This window comes from Neolamprologus brichardi, chromosome 9, assembly GCF_056152115.1.
Source record: "Neolamprologus brichardi isolate AB-2024 chromosome 9, ASM5615211v1, whole genome shotgun sequence".
NCBI classification, from domain to species: Eukaryota; Metazoa; Chordata; class Actinopteri; order Cichliformes; family Cichlidae; genus Neolamprologus; species Neolamprologus brichardi.
Window position 1 is genome coordinate 30,427,935 of NC_142112.1, and position 12,337 is coordinate 30,440,271.

The 12,337-nt window shown below is 40.2% G+C and overlaps 1 protein-coding gene across 3 annotated transcripts in view; it reads left to right on the forward strand.

The window, feature by feature from the left end:
• The window catches only part of sh3kbp1 (SH3-domain kinase binding protein 1), a 47,854-nt gene that overhangs the window by 9,193 nt on the left and 26,324 nt on the right, over positions 1-12,337 (forward strand). For all 3 annotated transcript variants that reach the window (XM_006799219.3, XM_006799220.3, XM_006799221.3), the window contains exons 2-3: positions 1,262-1,419; positions 11,231-11,345. In XM_006799219.3, the coding sequence (XP_006799282.2) occupies positions 1,262-1,419; positions 11,231-11,345 (273 nt within the window). The remainder of the gene's footprint in view (positions 1-1,261; positions 1,420-11,230; positions 11,346-12,337) is intronic.

Here is a 12,337-nt window from a genome sequence, read left to right on the forward strand (position 1 = left end):
TTTCGGTCATTTTTACATGACTCATTTTAAACATTTAGTGAGCATAGACATAAAAACAGATATTAGCTGCCTTGAACAGCCAGTGTCCTGATTGCAATGGGGATATCTATTTTGGGGCACTAGACCTAATCAGGCTACATATTCATCTGTGTGGGGGTTTGTTTGTGAGTGTGAAGCTGTAGATTGCTCTCCTTCTGGTGTATGCGTGCTGAAGGAGTCGCAGGAAACAAGATATCGCGCATTAAAATTATTTTATTTAGGAGATTTAACAAGATCTTGTGAGGCAAAACACCAAACTGTTGTCTTGTAAGATGTTTTTAATGTTTGCATCTTGGTTTCCATTCGTCTTAGCTTCTCATGTGTAGACCAATGATTTTTGGTTATAGTGGCCACTGATTTTTACTGTTTCAACATTACTTTAGGCCACAAGCTTTCTCGTATAGTAATTTCTATGTGTAAAATCACTCTTTCTATCCAATTCCTGATTTCCCAAGACCTATCCAACGAAGAAGGAGAGTGGAAAGCTACACTGACCCATAGAACGTCCAGATAGGTTGAAATTAGCCAAAAGTGTAATTTAAAATACTTAAATGTGGCGTATTTGCAAAAAGCTATTTCAGCATATGTAAAAACTGAATATGCAACGTTTTCTGCACTTTCTGTAAAATGTATTTACCGAGAAATACTGCTGCGTTTTCAGTTTGTGGTGTCGCTATGTGGTAAGCCACTTACATGCAATGTGCGAGTGAGAGCGCTTTATATTTTTTATTCCGGCTTTTATGTTCCTGACAGTGAGTAGATAGTGACAGATGTGTTCGACATTTCCTGAATAAATTTTGTTTGTTTGTGAGGTATTTGTGGCGAGGACAGGTGGCCCGCACAAACAGTTTGTGTCGGCAGAAAAGCAGCGACTGGCAAAGGAAAGGATGATAAAGGGGATAAACAATGCGGGTTTTTAAAATGCAAAAGCAGCTCGATTTGCATTCGGTGTTTCAGAAGCACACACACACGCACTTTGGTTTGTTAACAACTAAATGCTACAGGACACCTTTAATTGGCGAGTGCCTTTTTTCCCCTTCCAGGGAATGAACAAGTGTTTTGGAGTGAAATTCAAAGATTTATGTTCTGCTTTCACTTTCAATTAATAAATAAAACCTTGATAATCATCATAATGGCTGGAGCAGAGACAAATTATAGAACAGTGTGGTGTCTCTGCAGTGTGATTTGATCTTCAACTCTCTCTTTTGCCCTCTGCACACAGTGGAAGCCGTGGTGGAGTTTGATTATGAGGCTCAGCAGGACGATGAGTTGAGCCTGACGGCGGGTGACATCATCGTGAACATACGGCGAGATGAAGGAGGATGGTGGGAGGGCGAGCTGGGTGGACGCAGGGGGCTGTTCCCCGATAACTTTGTCCGGGTGAGTAACTGCAAACAGTCCCCGCCACCTAGATGTCTTCCCTCATCCTGAAAGACTTTGGAAACCCACATGAGACCCTCCACCAATAGCAGCGGAGCAGACATGTAGCTGTGGCTGGTTTTGGGTGTTTGTTTGTGTTGCTATTTTTGGGCAGCTGAACACACACTCGACATTTCTGCAACATTATACTCTTTGTAAAGTGAAGTAATCTAAAATTAGACGTAAGGTTAGATCAAGCTAAGAAATAAGATGGAGTGTGGTTAGAATTTGGTTCTACCTTATATTTAGAAACTGATAATAATGGTTTCACATACGAAATACCGAGTGATGACAGATGAACAGGAAAACCAGCAGAAAATGTCTCAACAAAGGCTTTTCGGGATGGTGCGGCGGAGTGCAGATCTGCTTAGCGTATGAGTCACATCATTTTTCATACTCACCATCAAACCATTCAGCTAACACTCATTCTCACCACTGAAGCGGAAGCAGTAAAATAAATGTAATTCATCCCCAGACTGAATGTCAAAAATTAGCATGCAGGGAGTGTCTGTTGTTTGGATTAAACCAGTAAACTTTTGCAACTGTTCTGTAATTCCAAAGTGTTACTTCACAGATTGCGTTGTTATCTGCAATGGACAATGCAATCAGAAAAGCAGAGGAAGTAATAAAGTAACATACATCAAGATCTCTCGCAGCTGACGCTTTGAATCTATATCATTTCTTCATTCATCTTCATCTAATATATTCACTTCCATTCAGGTGTTTACAAACACACATTTCAGTCTTGTGATATTTGCCTCTGAGCTCAAGTGGCCTCAGTAAGCGTTGGCTTCACTCAGTGTTTGGAAAAATTTGAATGGCCTCAAAGTCATCATCCACTCTGGTTTGTAGGATTTCTTTCAAGATGTTCACGATGATATATGGCCTCCTCTGGCTTCTGCGCTTGGATTGCACAAATCTGGATCTGTTGTTAGGAAATTCTCTCCATTCCTTGAATCCCTCCAGCTTGCAGGTGTGCAGTGGTCATTGGTTATTACTGCCTCAGATGAACCAGCATGTCTCAGGTGTATTCAGCAAGAGGCATATTAGGATTAAATTCTGGCCAGGGAATGACTGTGCTACTCTGGCAGTGTGTGTAGGCATGTCCTGCTGAAACAACAGGAATGTGAGGTTGGAGGCCTTGTCCAGTCATTTTCACCAAGTATGATTGGGTCTGGGAATGTGCTCTGATGGGCAATCATGCCAGCATCCAGCACACTTTAGTCTTCTTCAGTCAGTCGTAGTGTGGTGGCAGTGATAACAATGTTGTGCATGCAGTGTTTTCTGGTAATAGTAAATTTAAAGAGAGTTTCTTTGTGTTTGGTTTACAATTACCAATCTCCCCCCATTGATTAAAACTAATTAACTGGAGTTGTCTAAGGGATTGAAATGATGTACTGAGAAATGGATTTAAATGGTAAATGGCCTGTATTTGTATAGAGCTTTACTTGGTCCCTAAGGGCCCCAAAGCGCTTTACACATTCAGTCATCCACCCATTCACACACTGGTGATGGTAAGCTACATTGTAGCCACAGCCACCCTGGGGCGCACTGACAGAGGCGAGGCTGCCAGACACTGGCACCACCGGGCCCTTCTGACCACCACTAGTAGGCAACGGGTGAAGTGTCTTGCCCAAGGACACAATGACTGAGACTGTCCGAGCCGGGGCTTGAACCGGCAACCTTCCGATTACAAGACGAACTGCCACTCTTGAGCCACAATCGCCCATTTAAAACAAAGTAACAGTAAAACTGTTCAGTTGTTTACTGTTATTGGGAGTTAAAATGATTAGTTAACGAACAAAAGTTATTTAAAAATAGTTTAAAAAGTTACTGATGTTATTCTGTTCTCTTATTGTCTGATTGATGACAGACAGCTGATATGTTAGACACAGCTCAGCCACTAGCAGCAGAGCTTCCACGTCTACCCAACAACCACAATGGGGTCTGAGAGGGTAGTTGAAAGCAAAATGGCAAGCTATGCGTCTGATTCAGTGTAGCGTGGCCACAGAGGTCAGGTTTCATTGTTACAAATATCTTCAGACCTTACCAGGTTGGAAGTGAGAAAGTTTAGTGGCTATCACAAAGTTCCCCTGGCGCAACAAATCAAATAAATTCAAGTATCTCAAAAATGTGAGTGTCAGGATTTCATTTATGATGGTAAATCTTTCTGTTTTGCAACCATTGCTCGGATGAAACAAGGCAGCTGAAGATATTGCTTTGGACATTCTCACTGTCTGGAACAACAAATATATGTCAGAAAACTTTTATAAGACTAGCGTCATCTGCTTTTTCTGTGGTGGAAAATGTGCCTGCGAGCCAGCTTCTGCTCCGAGGTCTTCTACTTTGAGTTTGTTGGCTCGGTGATTGGAATAGATCGAACACAGTTGTAGGTATTAGATTCAGGAATGAGGAAATTCTCACAAAAAGTTTCTGGTGTGTAAAATAGTCAGTGTGTGGTGACAATAAGAAGGAAGTACCTTGCTCACAGTCTCACAAGAGGAAGTACAAAAGTGCTACAAACCGAGGGTAACAGGACTCAGCAAAGAAGTGCATCTATTGTCAGGCTGTTCTCTGTGCAGTCAGGCTTCATTTGTGCTGACCGAACGTCAGCGCTCGCATTCACTGTCAGAGAGCCGGACAATGGGCCTCCAGAGGCTTCGCGTGGATGTTGTGTGTGTGTGTTTGAGAGAGTGTGACAGAGTGAGGCTGTGAGTAATCCAGTAATACCAAACTGGTCTGTCACAAGACTGCAGTTATGGGAATCAGTGACTCTAAGCTTTGCCATGTGGAGGAATGTGTGTGTGTGTGTGTGTGTGTGAAGATCTGTGTGTAAGGAAGTAGAGGATGTGGACACACAGGTTTAAGAGCGGTGACAGGAAGTAATTGTATGCACGCGTCATTGCGGCTGACAACAACCGGGAAAGATAACTCACTGTAATCCTGATTTTTGCGTTTTTCAGCTTTGGATGTTTTTGTCTGGCTCGGCTCAGGCTAACACACTCTATATTCTGAAACTTGTTAATGGAGTTGAATACTTTAGATGATATTAATAATAATGACTCAGTGGCATTTTCTTTTTAGATTTATCTTCTTTTTGCAGCAGCCTTTTCCCTCCAAGAAAACAAGTCATTGATATCCTCATCATCAACATCCTTACAGACTCTTAGCAGAGGTGGAGGACATCCTGTTTATGGGAAATGCTGTAGCCATGTGACCTCTGTTCATTGGACAGGCACATATTGAAAATCAGTATCACATGCTCTGATCTGACATGAAAGGGTTTGGGAGTCAAAGTGAATGTTTGTCTTTCCAGCATTTACTTTAGACAGCCAAGACATTAACGCCCAGACTTTTATTAATAAAATGAACGTTGCATGTGTTTAAGCATTGTATGACATGATTACTAATTACTCTACTGCTTAGTCAGAAAAAACATGAAAATACTGTCCTGTAAAACACTAAGAACGTCCTTATTGCTACGATAGGAATTAAAAGCCATGTGCTGCTGTTCAAATGCATTTGAATAAGTGATCATCAACTAGGTGACCACCTATGGAGAACTCAAGTGAGTGTTAACACAATGCTACCAGGGGTGAACATCGCAGAAGTGTCACCCGAAGGTCAGACCTTGGGGTCAGATTAATGCTCAGTGTGTTTGACCAGCTATCAAGCACAGTGGTGGACGGGAACAGGATATGCAAACCCTCCAGTCATTGAGTCGACCATGAACTCCTCTATATCCTCTATATAGTCAAACGTGAGGCCATCTGTCCAACAGCTAAGGTGGCATGCTTCAAGTCAAGTCAAAATTTATTTCTATAGCACATTTAAAAGACTAGCGTACATCAAAGTGCTTCACAACAAAACCGCAATGCGGGCAGAACAAAGAACAAATAGTACAGTTACAATTAAAATGATCTTACATGGTGTAGTGCAGGCCGAATGAAAGTCAAACTTATTTGCTTCAAAAGCTAAGTTGAACAGGTGTGTTTTTAAGCGTGATTTGAACGATAGATTTGATTCCGATGTACGGATATCAACTGGGTGATTATTCCAGAGTCTAGGGGCGGCAATGGCAAAAGCACAGTCACCTCTGGTTTTAAACAAGACCTTGGTTACATTCGGAGCAGCTGGCTGGAGGATTTTAGTGCTCTCTTTGGGTTGTACAGATCAAGGAGATCAGTTAGGTAGCTAGGGGCCAGGTTATTTAGAATTTTAAAAGTGAGCAGAAGGATTTTGAAATCAATGTGATATTTGACGGACAGCCAGTGTAAGTTAGCGAGGATAGGGGTGATGTGCTCATGCCTTCTAGTGCTGGTTAAGAGGCGTGCTGTTGCATTTTTGGACTAATTGTAGGCGCTTGACTTTTATCCTCAGCACAATAAAGTGTTCTTAAGCGTAAGGGGGTTTCAGATATTTCTGAAGTGACTATTTCATTCTGACCCCTGGACACAGTTGTGAAATAAGGACAGAGTGTATAAAGCAAGGGAAAATATAATTTTGCACCACTCTTCTGCTTCTCATTTCACAATAATTTTACAAGCACTAGCTCTGTTTCTTCATTCCTCCCTCCTCTGTACATCACACTGTTCTGAACACCCACTAAGCAGCGGGTGCTTCAGTGCATTGTTTTGTATTATCTGTGAAGAGAAAAGGTCAGAGGTCTGGTGATAGGGGACACACACAGCAGTGTTGAGCATTCAAGCACTTCAGGGCAAAACACATAGCTGCCGTAAGGCTTTTAAACATTACCAACTAACACCCGCAAACACAGTAGTGTACATTGTGCAGGTGTTTCCTGTTCAGATATGATGAATCACGCTCTCTTCCTCTTTTCAGATGGATTTCCTTTTTCTCTGGGTTACCTCCATATCCCCCAGGACAAAATTGCAGTCGCGCATGAATGGAGTCATAAAAAAAGACAAACAGGAGAGTTAGCTTTTTCCAGGATTTCCATCTCCAAACATAATGATTATCTAAACAATGACCCTGAATTAAAAAAAAAGACATTTTCTATTTTTGTTTAATCCCTTTATAGCATTTCATGAAGCTGCTAGTAGCTGCTAGAAGCTGCTCTCCCTCCTTTCACATATATACCAAATAGAAGCTGTAGGCTAAAGAATGCCTGCTGTGGGTTTTTGCGTAGGTTGGCTTATGCAGTGTCTCCAGCCTAAGTGTTTTATTTTCATTAGTCAGTCTATGGGCACTCGTGTCTGTGTACGCATGTTTCTGAATGAATATGCGTGATGTTGTTTTTTCCTGCAGGACACATAATCTTTAAAATCAGAGGAGGAGGCTACAGCGCCTGCCCGCAGAATCAATATCTTTTTAAGTGGGTCTACATTAACACTGCATTAGCCTACTTAACAAATGGCAATGTGTTGGCTGTGACTAACACTTTTTTTATTCCAGTGTCTTTAATTTGGTAGTGAGCCACCATAATTCTCTTATTTCACTTCAAACTTTCGTTGTTGCTAACTAGGTTTGCTAGCTCAGTGGCTGACGTTAAGCTAGGTGCGATCATGACTGAATGATCACAGCTGATGAAGCCAGGAATTCTACTTTTCTGTTTCTATCCAAATACATCTACTTCACATGGAATTAAAGCTCCATTTGCAGGGCTAAGCTGAGTGATTTGACAAATTATGCAATGTTAACAATGAATCTACGATAGAATATCATTGCATATAAATAACGCGGTGCTTTCTCCGTTATGGTAAAGTCAAATGATTCTAACTACTGCCATTTCATTCAGTTTATATGGCTCATGTGCAATGAGAAAACCTTTTCTTATTTTTATATTGCATAGATTATCCAAATTAAGCTCTGATAAGAATTTACCCAGGAAACCACAGCGTTATCTCCAAGGTCAAATTTGGTTGGAGTATGACAGCAAAAACGGATGTTGATGAAAAGGTTCAGGCGGACAGACCAAGAAATACTGATCTATCGATGATTGATTAACAAGTAATTTGGTCATTAAATTGTCATTAGAAGACAGCCACACTATGTCTTCTCTATATACATGGACTGGTGTTGCATTCATCTTTCACTGTTTACTATAAATCACTACAATAATTCCATCTATCCATCTATCTTTTATCTACATGGAACTGCTGTCTCATTTGTTTGCTGTTGAACTTAATAGAAAATTCAATACCCTCAGATGGACATCAAAAAACAAGGCAAGCGCAGGGCTGAAATAAGTTCAGAACTACATTTTTCCATATTTATTGTATCACAAAAGGGTTAAATGTTTAAAGCACTATATTCAGTTCACTTTTACTTATATAGTACTAAAATCACAACAGCAGTCACCTCAAGGCGCTTTATATTATAAGGTAAAGACCCAACAATAATACAGAGAAAACCCCACAATAGTCAAATAACCCCCTTTGCAAGCACTTGGTGAAACATGGGGAAAAACAAAACACTCCTGCTTGTCACCAGACAATAATGCACTTAGTGGAGACATCTTGTATCACATGTTGGTAGTCACATGATTAAATTACATATACAGTAAAAGATGGATGGAGGCAGTGTGATTGGTTTTAGAAGTCCCTTTTTGATTAGTGTTTTCATTTCCCCAAAAAAGTGAGGGATACTGTGAGACCACATACGAACTAGTTAAAAGCCAAGGAGAATTTTTAATAACAATAATTATTCCACATCCATTTATGGCCAAAAATGAGTTATCGAGACTGTAAATTCAGCAGAAAAGTGTTTACAGAAGTCAAAACAAAAAGGCGTTTTCCCGTAGACACAGCCATCGTCACCTGGTGGTTTTCAGAAAGCAGGTTTAAGACACTTGTGTGTTTTAGTGTTTTATATTGACTATGATCTATGACAACTGGGAGAAAAATAACCACTCTAATGCTTTAGCATGTGCATTGGTTGTGTATTGTACCACTAAGAACATTTGCAAGTGCTTAGGAAAAGAGAAAGTACAAAAGATAAGTTAAGTGAAAAAGCAAAATGAAAGAAAGATTTAAGAAACACAGGGAAAGAAAATATTTAAGATGTCTTTTTCTTCTCTGCCCTCTGAGGGCATTATTATAAAGCTGTGCTCACTCTGTAGTTCAGCTGAATAAGAAACAGACACCAGAGCAGGAAGTCTAAGGTTTAACAGCTGCTCCTGAGTTGAATTGCTTTTTTATAAAAGAATAATATAAAACAAGTCGATGGACGTTCAAGGAATATGTTGAGCTGACTGTGCACTTACCATAGACAGTATAAAAGATGAATCTAGCCACCATGATGCTACCCACTAGTTTTGGACTTGACATTTTGAAGCTTTAAAGTTACGTAGATGAAAGATGGCTGTGCTAACTTATCAGCTGAACTGTACTCAAACTGCAGGGGTGCCTCACTGAAGCACAAACTCCTTGGATGGTTTGTACAACACAGAAGGACGTGATATTAGTTGGATAATCAAGAATTCAAAATAGCACACAGTGAAGAGGTTCAGTTTAATAACTAAAGGTTATCAAAGTTACAGGCATGAAAAATGTAAATATTTGTGAATATTTGATATGGAAAGAAAACTTTATTTAAACACCTTGAGTTCCTATAACTATAAATACATATATAGTTATAGATATGTATATATATATTTAACTTTTGCTGTCTGGAGAACAGTTTTTGTTCAGTACTTCACTTTTTAATTAGCCACTTCCTGTTTAAAGAGAAGCACACAAGCCGCACGGCACTTTTTAATTGGCCTCTAAGCAATGGGGATCCAGAGTCTTTTCTCTGCTGAGTGCTAGATAGTGTTTTATAGTTGGAAAACCAAGACAGAAATCTTCACCACCATTTTCAGTCCCCATCCTATTTCATTTCAAAAATGTCTCTTTTTTTTGCCTCAGATAAGCTTCAGCTGTTGTCGAGGAAACATCTTCTCATGTTGATATTTTTGGATCTCAGAGGCTCATTAAGGCTTTCACGGCAAACCAGGCAACGCACACCCAGATTGTGTCTGAGAGGTTGGACTGAGTCAGTGTACCCGGGCCCGTCTGCTTCGCTGAGCTGCGTTCGCCACAGGCCAAAGCTTATGAAACAGTGTCATGATGAATGTGGTGGGGAGATGTGAACCATTGCGTCTAGTTTCCCAGGATCGCTGTGGTTACTGCATCTCCCCGTTTGCCGTTTCCTTGTCAGCTTGCTTGTTGATTTTTTTGTCAGTCGGCGTATAGGTCTGCTCGCCTCTCTTCGGCTTATCTGATTAGTTTCGCGTGCTGTCTTGTGATTTGTTATGAGAGTGAAAGTCACAGGGAAAGGGGGGGGGGGGGGGGGGGGGGTAGTGTTCTGTTTGTGTCTGTGCAAGTGCAGGTACACAGTCAGGGTCACCTGGTTACTGACAGCTAAAATACTTCTGCTCACAGCAACACACACAGACATATATAATATATATATATATATATATATATATATATATATATATATATATATATATACTTTTAGCTCCTCTTTTATTCTAAAGGGGTCTCCACAGACCCCTTCTTGATGCTGCCACAGTAAGAAATATGTCTCCTTCACCTTAGTATGAAACTGGTAATATTTCAATGTGTCAGCCTATGGAGCCATCTATGTGACAGAAAAAAAGTGAAAAAGCGTCATAGTATTATATTTAAATGGCTTTTATTTACTTAGGCAGATTCCAGTTTCTTGTGACACTGCATCTGTCAGTACATTACGTTAATCATTCAATGTTCAAAGCAGAATAGTGAAGAGTTGCAAACCTTGTACCACAAATTGCAGGATATAGCACCCAAAATGCAGACACTGAAGGTGGATAGATTTAACAAAAGGCAAGGTGTCCGTAAGCAGTTGCCATAAATCCATAAGCAAAGAGACAGATATCCAAAAGGCAACTTATTAAATCCCAAAGAGCACTGAGGAAACATGGGGAGACACACAGAGAGGATTCACAGCCACTGTGAGTAAGACTGAAGGGAAGAGAGCACTTTATACACAAGGGTTTGAGTGCAGGAGAGTAATGGCAGCTGAACCTAATTTGGGCAACAGGACAGAGGAGGAAGTAAAACTAAATGCAAGAGGCGAGTGACAAATAACTACTAAAGTAAACCAGGAAATAGATAACAACTAAAACCAGGAAATGAAGAGACGTGAATGAACTTAAGAGGGGGGAGGACTGAGGCAGTGAAAGCATAGAATACTAGTGAACAAATGAAAGTCAACAATAAACAATAAATACAACTTAGCAACAAGAAACCATGAAGCATCTACAAGTTGTGTGTAAAAAAAAAAAAGAAAGAGTGTTTTTGTTCAGTATTTTTTGTTTCTAAACGTTAAGACTTCAACTTTTAAGCACATTTTTCTGTTGAGCACCACAGCGGTAAATCGTGTCTCGTGACGATGTTTCATCCCATAATTTATCCCTAGCAAATGCCCAAGTGACTGTACATGACATCACGGTCTGTTTAAGCTGTTTGTCTTTCCGTTTGAGTGAAGCAACAGTCTGGAATACATAAAAACACAAATCTATAATAAATTTGATATTTACACTGAATCACAAGCGTTTTTACTTGAGCCAGACTAGGTTGCATCATATTAAGCAAAATTATTGTTGACAAATGGGATTGCTTTTTCTTTTTTGGCTGTGAAAATCTGTAATTCTGTTTTTTTTTAAAGCTGGCATTTAGACAAAGATGCTTTAATACTGTCATTTACTAAATCCTGGCTGGTCTTATTTTTATCGTATATGTCTCTGTAACCTACATTTCTCTAACCTGTGCTCCTCTCTCTATAGGAGATAAAGAAGGAGGGGAAGAGGGATGGAGGACAGGTGAGCACAATCAGACCTGACCTCGCCAACGGCAGTGCTAGCCCCGTGCTGGACTCCACCGTACGACCAGGCAGGAAAGGTACTCGGCTCTGTCTCCTACATTCATACACTGTGGTCATTCAGTAGCTTTAAGGCTTCAGGCCTAAATATAGATCCTGTTAATGTGAGGAAGGATTTGGGTCAAGCACTGCTGAGCATGTATACACATACTAGACAGTCACTATATGCTCCAGGGTAGTATGTGTGCATCTATATTGGAGTCACTGGATAGGTAATTAGCCTATTAGTGTCATGGACGGATGACTTTGTTTGGCAATCAATTAAATTTGCAAATTAGACTAAAGGAGCAAATTCATGGCAAAAGAAAATTAAAACAAGCATTCAGAAATTGTTATGCTCTGGAGTTCCATTCATAAGATAGAGCCGAATGAACAAGGCGCTGGTGTGCACAAGCAGGATTATCCAAACAGAATTCCAAACAAGGCCAGGTGTCAGGGAAAAAAATCCAAATTCAGGCAATTTGTCCAGGCACGAGAAAGCTGACAGAAGACACACAGACAGGCAAGGAAGGTGGTGGATAAACTCAACAAACTAACAAACAACAAGGAGATCAGGAGGGCTGTAAATACAGAAAACTGAGTGAACACAGGTGAAGCTAATGAGATTGAAGCTGGCAATACTGAGTGTAAGAAAATAACAAAGAGGGGAAGTAAGACAGCAGGGATACACAGGGATACTCTTACTTCCCGTCTTATTTAAAAGAATTATGTAATTCTTGAAAATAAGACAGGAAGTAAGAGTAAGCATCACACAAAAACCACAGTGATAATGGCGATAACCAAAAACTAAAGGACGCTATTGTAAGAAATGACCACAAGAAAACAGTATGAGCAAAAAAAGAATCTCAAACTCACGCTGAGTCAAAACAGCTTAAAAATGACAAAGTAGAGACAAAGAGATATAAAATATCTTAAAAAGTTGCCAAACAACTGCAACAAGACAATGAGGGAAGAAGAAGAAGAAGATGTGAAGCATAAGCATAATTGCATACACAGCACGACCACACAATTT